The 23,053-nt window shown below is 44.4% G+C and overlaps 1 protein-coding gene across 3 annotated transcripts in view; it reads right to left on the bottom strand.

Moving 5' to 3' along the window:
• Positions 1-2,038: 2,038 nt before the first annotated feature.
• SLC37A2 (solute carrier family 37 member 2) overlaps positions 2,039-23,053 on the bottom strand; it is a 52,489-nt gene continuing 31,474 nt past the window's right edge. Inside the window, exons 8-19 of one of the 3 annotated variants that reach the window (XM_054997755.1) lie at positions 22,532-22,569; positions 20,607-20,771; positions 18,916-19,006; positions 17,596-17,658; positions 16,377-16,462; positions 13,750-13,798; positions 12,170-12,243; positions 8,953-9,031; positions 8,224-8,321; positions 7,083-7,147; positions 3,871-3,921; positions 2,039-2,406 (exon numbers count right to left, since the gene is read on the bottom strand). In XM_054997755.1, the coding sequence (XP_054853730.1) occupies positions 3,900-3,921; positions 7,083-7,147; positions 8,224-8,321; positions 8,953-9,031; positions 12,170-12,243; positions 13,750-13,798; positions 16,377-16,462; positions 17,596-17,658; positions 18,916-19,006; positions 20,607-20,771; positions 22,532-22,569 (830 nt within the window). In that variant the 3' untranslated portion in view covers positions 2,039-2,406; positions 3,871-3,899. Of the gene's footprint in view, positions 2,407-3,870; positions 3,922-6,028; positions 6,083-7,082; positions 7,148-8,223; positions 8,322-8,952; positions 9,032-12,169; positions 12,244-13,749; positions 13,799-16,376; positions 16,463-17,595; positions 17,659-18,915; positions 19,007-20,606; positions 20,772-22,531; positions 22,570-23,053 lie in introns of those variants that run through there. The other 2 variants (XM_054997754.1, XM_054997756.1) reach the window with 2 other exon arrangements.

Raw genomic sequence — 23,053 nt, 5'->3', positions numbered from 1 at the left:
AGGACTAGCAACTCTAGGCTGTTAGCCATCAAGGCTGCGCCAACATGGTGCCCCTGTTATCCCTGACCAATGATACTGCCTTCCAGTTTGTTTCCAGATCTAATACAAAGTGCTGTTTTCCATCTTTTATTGTTTGGGCCCCAAGTACACAGAAGTCCACCTCTGTCTTTACATATCTGCCAGTATTTTGGGAATTGAAGAGGTAGGTACTGTTGCAGGTGCCCACACTTGCTGAGGTACTTCTGATGGGACTCAAAAGACCTTCTCAGTGACTCTAAATCTTAGACCTTCCACTGCAGGCCTTCAGACACCAATGAAAGACTTGTATTTCAAAAGGCCTTTTTTCATATTTATCCCTGGCTTTAATTTTTTTTAATTAATATTTATTATTGTCTATGGTTTTATTTGGGAGTGGGGGGATGAATTTGTACCGTCAGCCAGCTTGGGCATAAGTCTATGGAAAGGCAGCATAAGTCTATGGAAAGGCAGTTCTCATTTCTGAGGAAAAAAATAGTTCACACAGGGTGTAGTTTATTTGAAAGTCCAACTTCCCTCCCCCACCCTGAAAATGGTGTTTATATGGAAGCAGCTAGAGAGCAGGAGGTAAAGAGAAATATTAGTGGTACTTCTTGTATGTGCAGAGCAGCAGCTCTGGTCTCCCATTTTTGTGAGCTGTGAAGAAAACAGATTAAATGCGCCGGGCCGGGCCTGGTGCTTTGAAGGTGGGTGGTTTTTGCTCTTATGCTGCCTGAATTAGGCCCTAATGGACAAAGAACTCTTTACTAGAGCTATAATTGCAAACAGGTGAGGCAGGCCCTTTCATGTGCCTTTTTCATTAGCCTCCCAGACTCTTCATCAGGAGGAAATAGTAGAGTTGGCCCCACACTGGGCTCCATTTCTGCTGGACACACCTTCCAGCGGGAGACCTTTCAAAAGATGTACGGGACACACAGGCATACGACGTTAATGCATCTCAGACACCTCCTTTGGGGATGCAAACCTCCCCCCCACCCCGTACATGCTCTTATAACAACTGTCTAGGATCCCTCTGTCCCTTTTAAGAGAATCTCTTAGAACTATATTTTAATACTTTGCCATACAATATCTGTAAAACATCTATTTTTTCTGGACAGTGGTCAAGCACAAAGAAAAAAAAATCAATTTACAGTTAACCAAACCGTACAGAAAAACATTTGTGGTAGGGAAACAGTCACCTGACTCAGTTTGGAAGGAGCTCTCCTAAAATGAGCAAATTTGGGTAAAATTTGGATTGGGCCTGGACAACTTTAATTTGAAGCTTTCCCCCAGACCCTTGGGAAAGTCAGAAATCATGGTTAACTGCAATTCCCAAGGGTCTTTGTACCGGGAAGTTCCTCTTCGTAAGGCTTCTTGAAAATCGAGCTTCCCCTTTGAACCCCACACTCTCAGGGCCAGAATAAGACATGACGAGACCCTAAACTATGTCAAGTTTTAAAACCCCCACAGCATTACAAAAAAAGAGAGCTAATTTAGTAATTGTTATGTATATAGAGGCCTTTCATAATCTGAGGCCCTAAACTACAGTTACTCAGTTTGTGCATCAAGCCAACTGTGCATAGGCTCCATTTCTGCTTCTGGGGAAAGGGAAGGGAGTAGGGGCTTGGAACGGGGCCAGGATAATTTGAGATGTAATTCAAGGAAGGGTTTTGGCTTGGGTAACAATAAACTCAGTAATTCCAAACTGGGGCTGGCTAGTTTCTTTAAAAACAAAAGCAAAGCCCTGTTTCCATAATTCTTCTCCAGCTGCCTACGGCAATGAATTTTTGAACTTAAAATGCCAGGTTTAAGATTAAGATCCCTGAAAGCCACCATGGGACAGTTGGTTTGGCAGCCTGAAGCTCCTTCTGGAACAGTTGTGGCTTCCGTAGACGTGAGTGCCCCAAACTCCTGATATCTGTGATTGCAGTCCAATGCTTATGACAGGTTCCTTCCATGGAGACCCTAAGCTTTCTGTTTCTACGCAGCTGATGGAAAAAGAAATACCCAAGCTTCATTGGCTCAGCACCAATTTTAATAATAATACAAAAATAACAAAAAGGAGTGCAACTGGCAGCCACTACAAAACAGAGGCCTCGAGATGCAGCATGGATCCCGAAATCATCAGTTCCTTTTGCCTTTGATTGCAGATGCTTAGTAATGCTTCCTTCCATCAGTTTAAAAACAAAGGCAGCTGGTGACGGGCTTAGCTGGTGTTTCCAAGAGAGTCCCGTTTGTTTCTGGCATACTCTCCCGTTTCAGCTTTGTCAATTCCACCCGCCTGCAGTGTACTTAAGGGTCAGCCACAAAACTGACCCTTTCAACAAAGCTCTTCCCTGTTGTCTCTTCAGCCTCCTCTGGCTTCAGGAGTGGTGTCAAAATTCCTTAAATCTGCAAGACCAAAAGAGATTGATTAGGCCATCTGAATGCAGGCAGGAACAGCTGCCTTTCAATGGTCACATTTAATCGCATAGAACATGGTTTTAGCTGACATCTAGCAAGAGAGAGACAGAGAGATTTGGAATATGTCTAAGTTGTGGTGGCAGCTGTACCTCCTTGGGTGACTCAGATAACATCTTTGGGCACTTTCACAAACCAGGCTGAAGACTCTGTTTGAATTTCTCATGTCAGTCGTGTAAAAGAGCCACTTGAGAAGTCCTGGGTGAAATGTTACAATTGGGATGAGGAGTCCTGGAGCTAGATTTGGCTGCTGCAGGAACACTGGCCGTTCCATGAACCTGTCACAAGGCTTCTTCCTCTTAAAAGTTTGCTAGGGAGCTTATGGTTATTCTGCGGGCCCTTCACTGGTTGATGATTAGTTTCCAGGTCCAATTCAAGGTGCTGATGCTCACCTTTAAAGCCCTTCATGATCTGGAGCCCACATACATGAAGAAATGCCTTTCCTTGCATGTTTCCACAAGGCAGCTCAGTTCTTCCTGCTAAGGTTTGTTATCAGTATCCCATTGTCTAACACATGTTGTGCCATGGTTCAGACTCAGGTTTTTTAGTGGCTGCCCCATGTTGAGGAATCCTGTTGTGTGAACTCGATCTGCCACCCTGCTGCTCCTCTCCGAGTGCATACAGAGACGAGCCACAGGCATAGAGCCTTTCTCTCTACACATGTGCTTGCCTTTCCAAAAGGCAACAAAGATAGTGATTCCACAGGGACTCGCAACCCAGCAGATGGAACTCTGCAGCCTTCCTAAGGATCCTGACCTAAGTGATGGCGATTCTGCATCAGATACCGACATCTTTTTTATTCAAAAATTGGTGTCTTAAACACACCCCGCAATATCCCAGAAGCCTTTATATTTAAGCTATTATTTTAATTCCTGGTTCTTCGACTTTTGTTATGTGCAGCTTTCAGATTTGCAGCCTGGGATTCAGAGGGGGAACAGCAATACTCCTGCACTGATTCTCTTTATTTCAACAGAGATTGTGCAAGACAATTCTCTGGCAGAATTGGGGTCCTGCCCTTGAGGTCCTCGCCAAAGCTGCACACCACCACTGATGCTCCCCTGCATTTCAAGCCCGAGCATTCAAGTGAAGACAGGAAGAAAATCAAAGTTTGCATGTTCATGTTCACCTCATGGGATCACAGAACCACAGGTGAGTAAATGACAGAACAGCACAAAAGTCCAAGAAATGTAGCTATAGCTCAGAACGGGGCACTCTCTTGACACCTCGTATGTCCTCAAATTCCACCACCAGAGATCTGAGCACAACACCTCTCCATGGGGCTGGCAGAAGTCCAAGAATGAGGCCTTAGGCCTTTTACCATTAGTACCAAAGACACCACAAAGCAGAAGACCTATCAAGTAGCACCAGGGCCTCGAGGCAGAGATGTGGACTTACCGTGACTCCTGGCCCCAGAACATGTCTATTCAAAAAGTGATGTTTAGTGACCTGTAAATATAATCAACACACAGTGTACCAGGGTCCTTGGGATGGGGCAGGGAGAGTCTAAATAATTAGGGGACAGGAGTTTTCATTGTTTAGCAGAGTTCTGTTCTTTAAAACAGCAGTTCTCAGGCCTTAAGCAGATATCATGAATTCTCAGGAATTTCATCCCATCGTCATACTCGAGGTTTCCCTTGTCCCCTGTTGGTAGCATCACATGCATTTCTTTTGCTAGACATTTTGGGGTGGGGGGAAGCTTGGGGAGAGGCAGGACAGCAGCAGCCAAGCATTCCTTGAAGGATTTAGTTAGGGTTTCAAAAGGATTGATGTGGAAAACTTTCCTGAGGTGAGAGAACTATTTGAACCTCTCTGCACATAATGGTGCCAAAATGAAGAAAGACTGGCCAATTGGTTGAGGGGAAAAAATGAGAGCTAACAGAAAACAGAGATGATGCAGGAATTATCTCCCTTCCCTCTGACTGGGAGGGGGGTCGGTGGCCAGGGCTTTTTTTCAGCAGGAACACGGGGGAACGGAGTTCCGGAACCTCTTGAAAATGGTCAGATGGCTGGTGGCCCCACCCCCTGATCTCCAGACAGGGGGGAGTTGAGATTGCTCTCCACAGCGCAGAGGGCAATCTAAATTCCCTTCTGTCTGGAGATCAGGGGGCGAGGCCACCAGCCATGTGACCATTTTCTCCAAGTGCAACCCACTGAGTTCCACCGCCTCTTTTCCCAGAAAAAGCCCTGTCGGTGGCCATTCTAACTTCTGATCCAATCAGGGCTTTTCTTGGGAGGAATCACGCATGAGCTTTCATCTCCCATGACGATGGGCTCTTGTCTATTTTTCAGAAATCCCACTTTGAGAACTGTTGCTTTAAAATAAACGTCTTCATTTTGTCCACTTACAGAAATCACTCTCGGGGGCTGATTCCGATAGACAGTTACTGACACAAAACCACTGATACCCAGGTAAAGATTGAAAGGGCAAAGACAATTTCATCCACAACAATGATTTATTTCCAAGTGATGATTGCCATGTCATTTTCTTCATTGGAAAGTATTTCATTAGTAGAGGTAATTAAATAATTACTTGGAAACATTAGGATAAGGAAGAGGGCATCTTGGGGGGATGACGACTATGCCTTAAGCATAGTTATGTTGGGGGCTCTTCTGTGAACAAGGTTGAGCTGAGTATTATCTAGTTTTAGCATCTGCTCTGAAGATGACATGCTTGAGGGAGTCATAAAAATTATCAGAAAATATGCTCGGGCTCATGAACATTTGTATGGTTTCAATGCTACTCAGACTCTCTTGTAGCCCTCAAAGTTATTGGCCCCACTGCTGTTAATTCTATTGGTGACGGTAACGGAAATGATTTTGTCAGCAATGTCACAGTACTCCGTCCAACATGACGACACCTTAAACACCAACAAAATCACTTTGGTCAGTACAGCCAATAGCAAATGGTGCAGAGGGCTACAAGGGCGAAAAAAGAACGAGTACAACCGTGTAAAGCACAACAGCACAGAAATGCCTTTGCCTGTGCCGAATATTACCAAAAAGAGCTTGACTGGTATGAAAGCTAAAGCAAGGATACTAGCTTTATGTACATTTGTACATAATGTACAATGTACATTTCAGGAAGAGATCTTTGACAAATTTGTCCTGCTCTTCTGAAAAATGGTTCTCTGGCAGTACAGAGTATATCCGGGTTCAAGTTGGACAGTAAAAAGATTCTGTCTCAGAGAAGAAGACAGCTTTGTCTAATTCATCAAGTAAGAACTGGCTGTCCAAACCATTGGAACTGGGATAATTTGGGGCAGATGGATGGGCTACTGAACATACTATTCCCCTGCTCTAGAGATTGATGGGCCTTAAGAACTCCAGAGCAATGAATAGACTCATCGGAGTGGGTTTTGATGTATCTTCTTTTCACTGATAACAATTTTCCTTTACCAAAAAATTGTGTGTTCCGCTGCTATGTTTTGGGCTTCATTGTGCAATGATAACCTGACAGATGCCATGGGGAAGGGAAATCAAGAAAAAAAAATCACACATTGAATTTGCAGGCTTCCCTGTTCAGTGGGAAGGGAGACATAACATACATACTCACACTGCAAACTATTTTGTATCCAATGTTACCAGGTGGGTTAATCTCATACAACAACTATAATGGCATATCAAGAAGAAGATTATTGTTAGTACCGGTTAAGGAGACATTGCAGGGTTTGTAGGGAAAGAAATCAGAGTTTGTTATATTATGGCCAAAAGTTGTATGTGGCTCTTTGGTACACTGGTTGCTCAATATCACTGTGAACACAACTAGAATTGGAAATAACTGTTTCGTGATAGGGCTGGAGATAAAATGCACCTGGCATGACCACTACTCTGTGTTTTACATGCATTTCTGTCCCTGGTCTCTTAGACAAGCTACTTTTTAATTCCCAGCTCCAAGGAGTCTAAAAAGCAGCTGGCTCAAGGGGAGCCCTGCTGAGATAACTCTGGAGAAAGCTCTAAATGAGTATTGCCCAGAAATGGGATCAGTTAAGTTTAAGCACAGATCATACAAAAAGAGAATTTTTTTTAAACAATAGTTCCAGTTTGGGCGCAGCTGCCTCTTGAGTTCCAGGCTTATGTGACCAACGAAGAACAAATGCCGCACTGACACTGTCATTCTGGCTTTTCTGAGCATGCTCTCTGGCCACGCTTAGCAAGTCAAACCAAGATGGTGTCCATGTAATATTTTTTTTCTTTGCACACAGTAAAACTCCTGAGATGTCTTCAGGCAGGTAGCCATGTTGGTCTGCAGGAGAACAGCAGGATTTGAGTCCAGGGGCATCTTAGACACCAACAAGATTTTCAAGATGTGAGCTTTTGAGAGGCAAAGCTCCCTTCTTTAGCTACAAGAAGGAAAGGAGAAGAAGGGAGCTTTGACTTTTAAAAGCTCATGCTCTGAAACACTTGTTGGTCTCTAAGGTGCTACTGGATTCGGATCCTGTTCTTCTACCAAGATGGTAGAGCTCTTGTCAAGGAAAAATGTGACATGGAATCACTGAGAGTCAAGCTGATGGATCTGGAATTCAAGGGAATTGGGGGCTCTTAAAGAAGAAATGAACCATTACAAACAACTCCCCCAACAGTACTCTCTGGGTTCTATAAACACATACCCTCTCTTTCTTGTATAGCAGCCACACCATCCGCGTATTTCTTTGTATACCACACGTGAAAGGAGCTGGAAAGGGAAGACATACTCAAAATTAGTTTTTGAATTAACTCTCTTATCAGTCTTTATGTTTATGTGTAATATGGATTAGAGTAATCTCCACATCTGTTCTAAGAAGCTGAAAAACTATTTCTGACTAAAGGTAAGGTCAAGCAACAGATCAGTGATGAAGTCGATGAAATCAGAGACACCACAAAGACATCTCTAGACCCAGAGCTGGGGAAGTGTTGCATTTAGCCTCTCTCAAGGATCTACTGTTTAAATTTAACTAACCTTGAGTTATCCCTTTGTTTACAGAAGCTGCATACACAACTCAGATTGGGTGTGAATGTTGGTGTTGTGCTTGTGCATATCCCACCTACATCCTCTTTTCATATGTGGAGAACTTCCTGGCTTCATCATGCGTCCATCTGCCGCAACACCTGAATGTGAGTGCCCAGGGCTTTTTTTCTGGGAAAAGAGGTGGTGGAACTCAGTGGGCTGCCCTCGGAGAAAATGGTCACATGGCTGGTGGCCCCGCCCCCTGATCTCCAGACAGAGGGGAGTTTAGATTGCCCTCCGTGCCGCCGAGCGGCGTGGAGGGCAATCTAAACTCCCCTCTGTCTGGAGATCAGAGGGTGGGGCCACCAGCCATGTAACCATTTTCAAGAGGTTCCAGAACTACGTTCCACCGCGTTCAAGCTCAAAAAAAGCCCTGCAAGTGCCTTGGTGAAGTGGCATGTGTTTACTTCACACAAGACTGGGATTCTAAACAAGGTCTAAACTGGAGTTTAGAATCCCAGTCTGTGCAGAGCAAATAAACTCCAGTTCATTGAGGTGTGCCTGCATTCAAAGTCACAATGAACTGAGGCTTGATCCGTTTGGGAGGTTGACCATGTATTAATGGAGGGAAGTGGAAGAAGCAAGGTATGGGTATGAGCACAGCAACCAACTGTGTCTGTATGTATCTGGAGTGTGAGTTTAAATGGAGCTTGCTGTGAAGAGTGAATGCCGACTTAAGAGGAATCCAGAAGGGTGTAACTTTGTTTAGGACTGCAGTGTAAGGCATCTAGGAAATCAAAAAACCAATGGAGAGTGGAACTCACTAGACAAGCCAGGATGTCAGCCGTTATCAACATGTAGAAGACGTTGTCCCAGCCTGAATGAGAGATCAGCCCTGCCAGCAGGGGTCCAAGAGCGGCACCTGCAAAGAAAGTAGCCAAGACTAAAGGTAGATTGAGGTAGTTTGAAGTCCACACTCCTTCCAGTTGTACTCAATGCACAGACAAAGCAGGCAATCCATGTTCAGGTGATGTCGGACCAAAGATACATGTGAAATGCCACTTCTGCAGCAAATTGTGGATGGGCAGATTTCCTGGGGAAGCTCCTGTGTAGTACAAAATGCTAGCAGCTACACCCTTGCCTATCCCCCGCTGTCTCTGAGTGAAGAGCTTCTGTTCCTAGACCAACTGACAGTCTTAACATTAACTACTGATAGATGCATTTGCCAAAGAGGTGCAGTCAGTCAGTCAGATAAACGAGGCACAGATTATACAGCTGCATATTTCTGGCATGGGATCAAGGCAACTTATCGTCATTCATGTGGGATGTGGATTCAGAGTCCAAAACTTGACAGGGGATACTGGCTGGGTGTGGGCTGGAAGTGGTTCCCAAGCATGTGTTTATAGGCCCCTTTTTGTCATGTCCCCTTGATACAGGTGTTCTGCTTTAAGGGATAGGCTTGCAAGCTTCAATACAAAACACCGGATTAGTCTTAAACTATCTCCTGTGAGCTCTATTTTTCTGTTTTCCAGATTTCCCATCTAGCTACCAACCTACAGATCCTGTCCCATCAATGATAGCTGTCACGGTGGAAAGGGCTTTTGCATTTCCTTGGAGACATTCATGAGTGCCCTGAAGTGGAGGAAAGAAACAAAGCAAGTGTCAATAAACAATGTACATTTTGAGTCCCAGTGTGTTTTCTTCTTAATACGTGGAGTGCAAATATGACTTGATGCTGAGAAAGCTTGGTAGAATCTGAAATTTTCAGGTTTACCCCAATTCTCCACATTATCTGTTAGCAATAGCAGAACTGCATAACGTTTTTGTTTTTAAAAAATGTCCTGTCTTTAATAATAATAACAACATTCGATTTACATATAGGACAACTTAATGCCCACTCAGAGCGGTTTACAAAGTATGTCATTATTATCCCCACAACAATAATCACCCTGTGAGGTGAGTGGGGCTGAGAGAGCTCCTAGTAGCTGTGACTGACCCAAGGTCACCCAGGGGGCTTCAAGTGGAGGAGTGGGGAATCAAACCTGGTTCTCCAGATTAGAGTCCCACACTCTTAAATACTACACCAAACGGGCTCTCTGACACCAAACGGGCTCTGTAGAGACTCTGTTCTTCCTGTAGAGCTCGTTTTCAACCTATAGATTTCAGCACTCCATAGCAGCATTTCAGAGGAAAGCTCTGATCCAAATACTAGGATCAGAATTGTGACAAGCAGATGAGAGTGAAGGGCATATGACAGCAGGATGGGACACCAGCAGTCCGTGAAGTAGCTTGTAGCATAGGGCAGAGCTTAACACTGACAATTGTGTATCCGTATAAGAAAGGCAATCAGGTTATGATGACTATTGCCAATCATCAAAGATGCTTTTTGCCTAGCAACAAGCCCTTGTTCCTCCAAACTCCTTACGGACTGGCTCTGTTATCTACCCACCTGCAGGATTACAAAAATAAGTTCTAGTCCAAAAACATTTCCTTCTCCTCACTCCCATTTGCACTGTGCCAGTTATAGCCCAGGATTCTAATAGCAGGAGATCTCAAGTTCAACTCACTTGACCTTAGGTTTTACTCTATGGGCAACAAGGAGAGGCATGGACCACAAATCTTCTCCTCAATATGTGCCAAATCAGGCCATGGATCCATCTAACTCAACAGCTCTCTAAAGTTTCCGCAGAGAAAGGTGTTTTCTAACATCTGCTTCTTGAGGTACTTTAACTGGAGGTGTCAAAGACTGAATCTGTGGCCTTCGGCATGCAAAACATTAAGACATTTCTATCAATGCACAGTGTCCTCAAGCAATAAAAAGAATCAATTGTGATGATATAGCACAGAACACAGAAGACAGCTTAAAAAGGTAAAGGTGGTCCCCTGTGCAAGCACCGAGTCATTACTGACCCATGGGGGGACGTTGCATCACAACATTTTCTTGGCAGACTTTTTTTTTATGGGGTGGTTTGCCATTGCCTTCCCCAGTCATCTACACTTTACCCCCAGGAAACTGGGTACTCATTTTACCGACCTCGGAAGGATGGAAGGCTGAGTCAACTTAGCAGCTCATAAGATCATTAAAAAGACAAAAAATCAGTTTTAGGTTAAGCCAAAAGGTTGGTGGAACAAATGTTTTTAGCAGTCTTCCTGAAAGTCATAAAGGAAAGAGCCAATTGTGCTCCATAGGAAAGGTCATTCTATAATCCTGGTGCTGCCACCAATCAGGCCCTGTCACAAGTTGAACATGACAGTATAATCTTGCACCAGAGATGGGAAGTAAGCCTGTTCTCAAGGAGTTTGGAGGGATGGGGGCATAGTCACAAGTGCTTGCTGTCCAAAGAACCTCTTTTACTGCACAAGATCTTCCACTGATCCAGGGTCTTTCCCACATAACTTAATAGGCATACAGGTTCCTGAGGGCAAATACTCCCTGAAGAGGCCTTAGTGGCAGCCTATTGCATTGCCTGTCACAAAGAGGTAGTGAGCCAGAAAGTTTCCCACTTTGGCCTAGCCCTGACTAAAGGTTTTTGTATACCAACAGTTGCCATAAAAGAGGATTTGCCTACAGGCCAATTTTTCAGCCAGAAAATCGTTCCAGAATACCTGGTGGATGTATAACTGTGTTTTTTGCCAGGTTCCTTAAAAGCTTTTCAGAGTTTGGAATGCCAAACACCAGCCAAGACTTCTCTTCCTTCTGAGAATCTCTCAGCCAAGGTGTTATGTTTACCCTCTGTGGAAAGAATTTCCTACCCTTCCCGAAGAATTGAGCCACTGTGCTGTGCGTAATCCTATTCTGGGAATCAATTCAAGCCCGGGAAAGAGAGTTAAAAAGTGGTCCAAGTTGCAGGAGAAGTGTGCTTAGTACATGAATATGTGAATATATGAACGCATGAAGCAGCAATATATTGAGTCAAACCACCAGTCTATCAAGGTCAGTTTTGTCTGCTCTGACTGGCAGCAATTCTCCTGTGTGTGGCAGGAGTCCTCCCGCGTATCCTTCTATGTCTCCCACATTCGCTCAATAGTGGTGGGAGAGATATTAAAACTAAAAGTATAATGTTTGTTAAAATATGATAGGTGTTGTTGAGAAAAAATGGAAAATGAAAAATGTATTATTTTTGTTATTTTCAATCTTTGTTCTTTTTCTCTCTTTGTATTCTTTTTTCTTCACTTTTTTCTTCTATTTCTCTGCCTTTTTAACTGGGTTTTTAATTTTATTAGTAAGATAATTTTTAAAAAAAATAGTGGCGGGGGAAATAACATTGATAGATGCCACAACACTCTAGGAAGTTTCCAAAACACTATGATTTTACCACAGACTTTTGGGGAATCCTTAGAGCATCATGACAATTGATGCTTCCCCACTCCATTCCCCCTAAAAGTTCTGGGGAATCCCTAGAGCATTGTGATATTAATTAATGCTTTCCCACTCCATTCCCCTCCCCCCAAAGCTCCTGGGGGCTGACGGCAGATGCCTGACAACCCTAATTTAGGGTCTCATGGAGAGGTCTTTCATATTACCTACTATTTGATCCTTTCAAACTGGAGATGCCAGTGACTGAACCTCAGGCCTTCTGTATTCAAATCCTGTGCTCTGTCATTGACCCATGATTCTGAATGAGGCTCATGGATGGGGCAACTCTGAGGAGATACTGAATAGTGTCTAGTCAGGTGGCAAGCAAGAAACCTCAGGAATTAATGTTTCTCAGTGAATGTTTTTCAGTGGATGTTGAGGGAAAACACGGGAGAGCTCAGTGAGATTCTTACCAAGTCAGCTGACACTGCCGTTGTGATAAGAGCATAAGGCCCATTGACCAGGCCTCCACAGATAATTAACATCACTGCAAAGCAAAAGACGAAACATCAGCCATACAATCTAAGGACCACATCTTTCAATATTAGCCTGCATTTAGAACACTGTAGATCCTACCCTGGTCTTCCCACCATCTGAGGTACAGCATGAGAGGGCAGGATCTTTTTGGCTGTGGAGCTCCATCTGCGTGACCCAGGCCCTGTTCCTGAGCAGAGTTGGCTACCAAGCTTCGAAAAGTGACCCCACATATGGGCACAGAGATGGCTGCCATCACTGCTGTAGGAATGGGGGCACTGACATGAGCACTGCCGACAAAGGTGGATGAGAATGGCAGCCATATTGCTATGGCACAGGGGGGCACCTCTTAGCTGAAGGGAGTCAGATGCCTTGTGAGAGAAGGAGCGGCAGAGAATGACATCTGCTGGAGGGTAGTTGGGTCCCATAGGCCCAGGGAGATTCCCTCATGTCCCCTTAGACACCAAGGGAGTGGACACAGGAGAAGGCAGAGGAAGTGCAGAATCCAGGTGCAAGTGAGCTGTGGCCCAAGTCAACAAAGGCAAGGCGGTCTACTTCATGAGCCACACACAAGGCTGAGGTAGAGCTCAAAGTACATTGTGTGGGCCGGTTTTCTTCTCCTCATTCATACCTTCTATAGGCTGTAGGAGTGAAAATATTGTTTAAAAGCCTGCTCAGGTTGCCATCTTGAACCATGCCCTTCACGTGTCTGTCATGTTGGCCACAAAACGTTTTCACAATTTGTGTAGTAAGCATTTTATTTGTTTGGCTGCTATCGCTTTAGCCTGCCAATCACCAGCTTTTGAAATTTTTGTCTCTGTAGATTTTTTTTTTTTTGCTGGTATAGTATTCCCCCCATTTTTGAGTTTCATAATAATAAGGGTGTAAACAACAGATCTGTTGATGTGTTAGGATTTTGAGTGACTATACTCTTATTTTTCATTGTCTATGACTTTAGTTTGTAACCAGCTTGCAGACCTCTGTTACAGGAAAATGCAACATAGAAATATAATGTATGCAGGGCTTTTTTTCAGTGGGAACACGGTGGAACAGAGTTCCGGAACCTCTTGAAAATGGTCACATGGCCGGTGACCCCACCCCCTGATCTCCAGACAGAGGGGAGTTTTGATTGCCCTATGCGCCACTTGGTGGCACGGAGGGCAATCTAAACTCCCCTCTGTCTGGAGATCAGGGGGAGGGGCCACCGGCCATGTGACCATTTTCTCCGAGGGCAACCCACTGAGTTCCACCACCTCTTTTCCCAGAAAAAAAGCCCTGAATGTATGTATGTATGAATGAATGAATGAATGAATGAATGAAAGCAGCTCTCACACAGTGAAGCAGTTAGTCAGTGCAACCCCACTGGCCCTAGATTTGTCTGAAAGAACATTCAACGGAAAGAACCAAAACTGTCCCAGAGTCCATTGTTAATGTGCAAACTGGCTCCAAGGCTTCCTCCTGGGAAGTCAATATTGCACAGCTGAATGGTGGAACATTCTGGAAAGTAATGCAGCCTTACCTACTGATGTGGCGAATCCATTTTGGCCGATGTAGTTGTATAGAAATAACTGAAAGAGAAAGCTGAGTAAGAATTTCCAAATTTGAATAATTCAATCCTCCTTCTTCTTGTATGAAACAGGACGGTTACTTCATGGTATTTGAATCTTTACCAATGCTGCTGTAATTCAGTGGAAGTGTCCCACTGGTTTGCCCACAATCTGGAAAAGAGGATCTCTTTCCCACCTCCTAGACCCAGAAGAATCCGTCCCCAGTATTAGATGTTCTCAGGGGATGTCCACATAGCAGCCTCTTGTTCTCTAGCCAAAGTGCCAGAGGTGTGGCAAATGTACCTGGAAGAGGCAGATATTGAAGACTGGTCTTTCCCCCCTGGGGATAACATTTAGCACTTATCCAGGGCTTTCAGTATTTGGAGCATTTCACGTATGTTTTCAGAGTGTAATCCTTACAACATCTCAGTAAAGTAAGTCACTGTTATTCATGTATCACACAGGAAACAGAGAGAGTGATTTGCTTAAGGCTACCTCATGAGTCTGCAGCTGAGATGAGATCTGAACTAATGGTTTCCTGAATCACAGCGCCATCTCTTAGTAAACCAAGCAAAAGACTAGAGAGAGACACGGCTTCTGGTTTTTGGCACTGAATTGGAAGTCGCTATTGGCTATGGTTCTCTGTGGATGCAGAAAGGGGTGTTGTGCCCTTCACACACAGAGCTTTATGGTGCCAGCCCAACTGCCCTAGGCATTGGCAATGAAAATGGCGAGGACATTCAATCTGGCACCAGAGATGGCCATTGGGACTGCAAGCGGGATAGAGGCCCATGCAGTTTGGCATTTCAAAGGGAATGACCATGCCTGTTCCTCTGGTTCGGGGGAGATATTTACAAGTATCTCTCAGAGAGAGCGAGAGAGAGTGAGAGCGAGAGCGAGAGCGAGAGCGAACGAGAGAGAGAGAGCACCAGCTCTCCAGGGGAGGTATGAGTCATCTTGCCAAAGTACATTCCAGCCAGATGACAAGGGAGGCCATCCGAAGCCAGAGTTCACATCATTGCGGCTGCTTCATTGCTGGTTACCAGGAGAGGCTACACTTTCCCTGCATGTCACTTAAAGCTATTCCTTTGCCTAGCAAACAGTGAGGATGAAAACTTTCTAGTAAAAATATAAATACAGAAAGACTGGGATGGGGAGCAGATGCTGAGAAATGCAGGGAAAGGAGAAAGGACTCTTCCATTCAAGCCAATTTTTACATACAAACATACACACACATACGGCATGATTAAACAGTTAGTCCAAAACGCAGACAGAAACAGCTTTCTTAGACTGTAAGCTCCTTGGGGCAGTGCCAGTGGCCTGACAGCCTTAAAGAAACAGTAAATAGTTGGGAATCCTATGAAAAATCCTCAGACTCTGCATTTTTGGATTTAGTGCAGAGTAAAGGGGTATCAATCCCAGGGCTGCTATGGCCTCTGCTAAAGCTGACAGACCCTGCTTAGCCCCACCTGATAGCTTGCAGTCTCATATGGACACTGGAAACAACCCTTAAGTCAAACCATTAGGCCTTCACTAGTTGTATTTAGCAAGGCCTGCATGAAAGATTTACTCCAGAAATCATTTGTTGGAGGGGGAACTGTTTAGGGTAGTTTTTAATCTGTGTACTCCTTTGCTAAAAAACTTGCCAGCATGTTTTGTGTCGTTGCAACTTGTGGCTGCCTTGAGTCCAAGGAGATAAAGTGGGATATAAATATTTTACATAAATAAATTTAGCCCAGCACCATCCACAATCCTCCAAAGTCTCAGTCAAAGGTTTTTCCTTAGTTCCACTCCCTGAGACCTTTAAAAGGAGGAGCCAAGGCTCAGATCTTCACATAGACAATGTATGCCGTGCTGAGCAAAACGTCCTGCCAATCTATGACCCTCTCACTGGAATGTACAGAACAGCTTTAGGTGGCTTCTTAGCTTTCTAAAACAGCCTTTGCAACCTGTATACCCAACGCTCTATGTGAGGGTAGAACAGGCACTGCACAGTTAAAAAGACCCCTTGCAAACAAGCCTCCAAAAAACCTCTATGAACCTGCCTGCCCACACATGCCTGCATTAGTCATTTGTTCAACTCTGATGGTCTGAAAGGTGAAAAGGACACAGAAAGTTCCATTTCACAGATGTTTCCTTGCCTGGTTGCCTGGAGCCAATTCTCACTCACTAAAGGTGATCAACCAAGAGGCTGCTTTTTCAAGCTTGGTTTAAAGGGGCCCTGAGGTCTCTGAAATCAGCTTAGCCTGAGGCATCTACACCCTTGGCTAAACAGGTGTCTCTGGTCAATTGGGCAGAAGTGTTGAAATGATTATTTTTAACGCAAGTATTTGTAAAAACTACAGATGGCAAATAGCATTTCAGAACAGCCATTCCAAGGGATATTTTAAAAGATGACTGCTGTGACTTTTCTGTACATTGCTGAAAAACAAGAGAGGTATGCTTCCTTCATCATTTGTGTTGTTTTTCTTCCTCCAATGCTAATTCATGCACATGTCATTGATTGGCTAACCTTGCGAATATCAAACAGGAGCTGCTGTGAGTGAGTGAGTGAGTGAGTGAGAGATTTCACATCTTGCGAATGCTTGGGGATACTCACCATGGGAGCAGCCAAAATGAGCATCACACAGCATGTGGTGGCCCGACCACCAGTATAGTCAGAGATAAGACCAGCAAGGATGCCACCTGCATGACAAAAGCATAATTCACATTCTCTAGCCTGGGAAGAGTTGAGAATCTAAGATCGATCGTGTGGATGTAGCCTAGTAATCTGTCTCCTGCAGTGGACAGCCAGATGCCCCGGTGGTTCACAAGCAAAGCCTGACGGAGACAGCTGTTTCCTGTTGATTGCAGCCTGTTGTAAGCAACAGCCAGGAGCAGCAAAGATATATTGCTTATGAATATGAAGGTTCTCCTTAATTAAGAATGACAGACCGATTCCTCCATTTGAAAAAATAATTTTTAATGCCATCTCAGCTAAGTGATTATCACTCCATCTTGTAGTGGATTCCAGCTGATAATTAATGCCTTCCTTGCCAGTTCTGACATTTCTGCTAGTCATGAATTAATTTTTTTCCCATTCCACTGTGTTGTTGTGGCCCAGGAGGCAGCCATTTGGTGCTGTAAGTCCCAGAACAAAGGATATACTGCACTGTATTTCAAGCCAGGAGAGCTTCCTTCCCTTTCCTCACCCAATATAACCGATCCCTTTCTTGGATTATCTCTGGTGTGCATTCACTATAATACAAATCGGGGGTCCATTTGTGCCTCTGAAATTGGTAGAGGCAGGGTCCAGGCAGGGTGGAGAGTGGGTACACTTTACTGGGATCCCCTTAGACTGGATGCAAAACCATTACCCTGATATGGTATATTCAGAAATGAAATAGACATTTGTGACTCGTGAGGCTGCATGCAAGAGATGGGATTGGTTTGTAGCAGAAATAGAGAAAGGATTCTTGGCCCTTCTGTATGCCCATGGAAAAGTGTCTGGCCTCTATTAATTCACCATGGATTCTTACACAGAGTTGGAGCGTATGAAGACTTCCTTGTGCAGAAGGCAGAGCAGCAGAACCACTTCTTGATTCTATGCACAATAGGACTTTGGGTTGGGGGAGAGTAACTCATGAAATTGGAATCAGGGGAATGTTTCGTATTTGTACCCAGCCCAGGGAGGCGATGCTTGTACCCTGAATAGACTACCAATTCTCACAATCCTCCAATAGCCTCTTGAGCTACTCAGTACAAATCCTGTTGCTTTTCCCATGTCTGATACAGAAGCACAGGAAGAGCAAGAACAACAACAACAAAATGCCACCTACCAACAATGCCGCCGGCGTCAAAGAGGGTGGACATGTCCCCAGCCTTCTTTGCACTGAAATGAGCTGCAAAGGAAGAGAGAAGACTGAGTGGAGATGGTCAAAAAGTTAGGGAAACTCTTGAATGTCTGGGAAAGCCGCAGCCGATTGGCTACTGTGCTTTTTTCTAGTAGGCCTGCAACATTCAACTGATGAGATTACTGGTTCCAAAATGGGAGTTACGACTTTTGCAGCTGAGTCAAGAGCTCAGGAGGAAGGAGACCGAATATGTTGACCTGACGTGAGAAGAGGCTCAGGGGAAAATTTAGGTTGGCGTCTGCGTAATGTGTGAACAGGTCATGAAATGTAGCCTGTTATTCAGTAATACTCTGCATTTTAAATACTTAACATGAAAAAATATACATAAATTTCTTCAGTGCTAACTGAAGCAGGGCTTTTTTTTCTGGGAAAAGAGGTGGTGGAACTCAGTGGGTTGCCAGCACAGGGGGCAACTCCTGGTGGGAGGTGGTGTGCAAAGTGTGTGCACACTTCTGGGGCCGTGCAATGACATCACTTTGGGTCAGCCGGAACGGAGGGAGGGAGTTTTTTAAAGTTCAAATCTCCCTCAGTGAAAATGGTGAAAATGGTCACATGGCCTGTGGCTCCGCCCCCTGATATCCAGACTGGAGATCGGGGGCGGGGCCACAGGCCATGTGACCATTTTCAAGAGGTGCCGGAATGCCATTCCACCACATTCCAGCTGAAAAAAAGCCCTGAACTGAAGTGAGATTCCTGCATATTAAGTGTGGAAGGGGGAAAGTAGTTGAGTTACTCTGCTTGTGATTCCCTAAAATTATAGTATGTATTCCCCAGCCCAGAGACAAGAGGTGTGCGTGGCTCATGTTGCGGCTTGGCAGCAACACTTGCTATTGTGCAACGAAGAGGAACAGATGGTCTGCCGTATCCTTCCATCTCCTCCTCAAAGTGGCCCTCCTGCAAAAGGGATGGCTGACCAGGGCTGTGGACCTTCAGTTCACATAATGACCCAATTTTTTTATGTCACTGAATTTTTATTGTAATAACTTCACAGGGATAGACAGCAGTTTTTTTTTTTTAAAAAGAGCCTCAAAGACTAACAGGGAAATCGTAAGAATTTCCTGGCAGTGAGCTAGGATTCTGAGTAGACCAGTTCTTGAAAATTACAGTATAAGGTTCCGGGGTTGTCAAGTGGCCTGTTCCATTTTCAGCAACAGGGGCCTGAGCACTGACTGCAGACTCCTCAGGAGCAGGGACCTACACAACTTCAATCACAATTTGGGATCTCAACACGTTTTGGTAACTCACCAACATTCACAATGTAAAGGGGCAGCCAGTAGAGGAAAGTGTAGCTGACCAATTTTGCAAACAAGAGGCAAAAGGAGAACTCGACCACTCCCTGCCAAAGCAAATGAAGAGAAAGAAACAGGGAAAGGAACACATCAGCCGCTATGCAGAGGAATTTGAAAATCATGAGAGACAAACTACGTATGAGATAGAGATCAATGACTGGATCTTGCACTGTATTTTCTTTTATTAAAATGGGGCTACCGGTGGTTGCCAATTTTCTTGGGCAGCAACATTATTTGTTTGTTTGTCCCATGGGAACCCAACGTGGCTTACATTCTCCTCTCCATTTTATCCTCACAACAACCCTGTGAGGTGGGTTAGGCTAAGTGAGTGTGACTGGCTCATGGTCACCCGGACAGCTTCCACGGCAGAGTGGGGAGTTGAACCTGGGTCTCCAGATCTTAGTCCGACACTTTAACCACTATACCACACTGGCTCCCAACACAGGGGAGAGACAGTCTATTCCTAACACTGTTTTCCTAATCTAAAAGTAAGAAATACAAGTATATGCACTTGTTTTTCTTCTATCAGGCTAACAGGCTTGAGATGGGGGCAATTAGATCAGGAAAATGGCATATGGGGAATATATATCGGTTCTCTCTATTACAACAAACAGAATCTTGGAGGGAATCGGGAAAATATGGGGGGCAACTCAAACCAAAAAGGGAGGAGGCTCTAGTAACCTTAACCTCACCATTTATATGAAACACATTGTATGTTACTAGAGACTCCTCCCTTTTTGGTATGACAGGTGGCATGTAAAGCAAAACAGGTCCAGTAATTTTTGAAGCTAAGGCTGAAATCATATGCACGTTTGCCAAAAAGTAATTCCCATGGGGCATTGTGGGACTTACTTCTAAAGATCAAACTGCTTGTCACGCCAGAATTTCATGTTCAGAACTCCAGTTGTGTCTTCTGATCCTAAAAATATCTATGGAGGGTGACGTGGGGAATACGGATCAGGGAAACGTTTCTGGGAAAGGAGGGGTTAATTCTTGTCCCCTGTGATGTTTCCACGATCAAAACTGTCCTCCAGGGTTGCTACCTTTTTTACCCTACATGGAGGGGCCCATTTTTGTGTAAGGAAAGAGCAGGGTGGGGGGAAGTTACTCTCCCTTTCCCCAGTTGCACCATACACATTGCAGTCTCACCACCTGATCCGTACTGGGCCATTTTAGGCCTCTCCACCTTTGTTTTTAAGGACTAAAAACACTTCAGAAGTTTCAGTCACGGAACATGATGTATAGCTTGACTCTGTGTAAACAAGAGGAAAATCAGAGTGCAAGAGGCTACCGAGGGCCAAACTAGATGTGATGCATAATGTTCTTTTCCACAATGGAGTTTTATTAATGAAAAACAGCCTTGGAAGGCTGTGATGGGCAGTGGAAGAGCAAGGGAAGGGGCTGTTTAATCCCTTCCTTACTTGCATCTTAAAAACAGAGCAGTTCCACTCAGAGCAGACAAGGTCAGTTCTATTATTATGCCCACAATACAGCTGGGGACCTGGGGCTGTGAGGAGCGGCTTGCACAAGACCACCTACTGAAGTCATAGCAGTAGTGGGATTCAAACCAGCAGAGTACTTAACCACTTAACCACTATGCTACAAGCCCACCTTTAACTGGCAAGGCCACTATGGGGCTGTACTCACAGGTATCTTGAGAGCGTCAAGGAAACTGATGGCTTCCCGTTCCTCTGTTGAGTCTTTTGTACTTTCTACTGCATCAATGATGTTTTCTTTGCTGTGGCTGGACACGCTTAGGCTCCCGTCACCAATGGAATGTTCTGCCTCAAGACCTTTCTCCTCTGAACTGGCCTGTAAGAAGAGCAAACGTCTCACAAGTCTGGATTCAGACACTGAGAAATAAGGACCCACCTCTACTTCTGCGGAGCTACGGAAGGCGCCCAAATGGTTCTACTGCAATGAAACTATGGTGCAGCCCTCTGCCTCTGACTTTTCTTTCCCAGTCGTGACTTCTCTCCCAAACTCATAGCCGGTGATTACTCTCAAAACTGAAGCATTATTTCACTGGGCCTAGTACTAACTTGTAAGTTGGGGTCCTGAACGCACATGAGAGAATCTCACGTATCATAAAAGAAAAACATTTGACATTATTTTTACATTGTCGCAAATAAACCATATAATAGGAATAGTTTTGCAGCCCAGGCCGGAAACCCCTTCAGTCCTTTTCACATGTGCTATCTGTGGCCGTCTTGGTATTCACAGAGATCGTGGGCATTTGGTACATTTTATTGTAAAGTATCATGGGTGTGTATTTCTGGGATCCTGAATTTAGGGATCATTGGAAAATCATACCCAAGTGTTTATTTATTTTATTTAGAAAATGTATATGCCACCTATCCAGAGACCTGGATTACAACGAATAAAATAAAACCATTAAAACACAATCTATAAAAATGGATAACACCATCATAGCATAATCAATAAAAATTAAGTTAATTCCATTAAAACTAGCCAGTTACTAAAAAGGTTATCCAGTATCTACTGTGGAACAGCAGGTGTGATTTTTTTTTTAGTATCACATTAGAGAAGCAGTATATAAGAATCTCACTAGTGTGTTATTACATGTATATCAGATGCAAGTATCTCTTGATAGCACATTGGAGAACCTTAATGACCTGATGGTTTTTCGATGACCCACAAATCAATGACCTAAAATAAGATTTCCCTCCAGTATTCACGCTTGATAGACACTTGTTAAGCACCTGGGTGTGGTTTTCCAATGACAACTGAATCACAAGATCCCACATCTATCTGTCCCTACATTTTTGTCTTGCACTTCCTCCATGGCTCTCTGGGTGGTGCACATGATTCTTCTTTGCATGTTTCCTCTTTGTGAGGTGGGATAAGATGAGAGAGAATGATTGGCCCAAGTTCACCCAATATGTTTCATGTCTGCGTGAGGATTTGAACCCAGGCCTTCCCAGTTACAGTCCAGCATTCTAACCATTACACTGCACCACTTCAAATCTCCCCTGATGCCTGTGCTCTCAGTGGGCACAACAAAGAACTGAGATGTACGTCTGCATCTGACCATTCTCTCGTTACTCCTTGGCTCTCAACATTTAACAGAGATCACTGAATCAAATTCACACAAGTGGAAAGAGTTTAAATCCCAAATGGTATTAAGCTGGGAGAATCCACTTATCCTTGCTAAACTTATATCCTGGCCAACCAGAAATTTAAAGTGGCGTATAGCACAAAGCATGCAACTCCACGCTGGCTGTTCCCCTCCCCTCTCGCCGTTTTCCCAGAACAATTCTGGCTTTCAGTCAACAAACAGGGGACAGGAGATGAGAAATAGGAGGGGGGCAGAGAATAAACAAGTGAGGTGGGATGAGTCCTGGGCACTGGGTGAGTTGAAGGAAACACTTTGTAGAATTAGAATTGGGACATTGCAAGCTTTCAAGAGCTCTCTAAGCTGCAAGTCCACTGTAACTAAACTACTGGGCATTGAGCTTGATATTTTCTCTTCTGAAGTAGCATGCCTGTCTCCATCACTAAAGGAAGAAACAACCTATGGACAGTGTTGGGGGAAAAGAGAAGAAACTCACATGGTGAAGAGGAGGGCTGCATTCTACATCTTCTGGATCTGAAAAGAGAGGGAGACCGTGTTACAGAAACAAGCCACAACCTTGGAACAAGATGTCAACAACCAGCTTGAATATTTTACAGTATTTTATTTTACAATCTGCTACTTGGGAATTGTAAACATCATTATCCATAGTTATTAGGTTGGGGGCTTCAGAAAGGAGAAAGAGTAGCAAACAGGGGATAAACAGGAGGCAGTCAAGAAGAGCGGGGGAGCAATTCCAGGGATGAGGCCGGAATCCCTGTTCCGAAGGCCCTAGCGCTGATCGCACATGGGTGCCATGCACTGAGAATGCTCGGGTGAAAAGAAGGGGGAATGCCCGGGGCTTTTAAGAAAAAAGGCGATCCGTGACACTCTAAAGACGAACAGATGTATTGTAGCTTAAGTTGTTTTGTGGTCTGGAGCCCACTTTGTCAGATGTGTGAAGTCTAACGTCATTTGGCAGCTTTACATGCATGAGCATAAACAAAGAAACTGTAAACCG

Source organism: Eublepharis macularius, chromosome 14 (genome assembly GCF_028583425.1).
Source record: "Eublepharis macularius isolate TG4126 chromosome 14, MPM_Emac_v1.0, whole genome shotgun sequence".
In the NCBI taxonomy this organism is placed as follows: Eukaryota; Metazoa; Chordata; class Lepidosauria; order Squamata; family Eublepharidae; genus Eublepharis; species Eublepharis macularius.
This window is presented reverse-complemented; position numbering and strand designations above follow the sequence as displayed.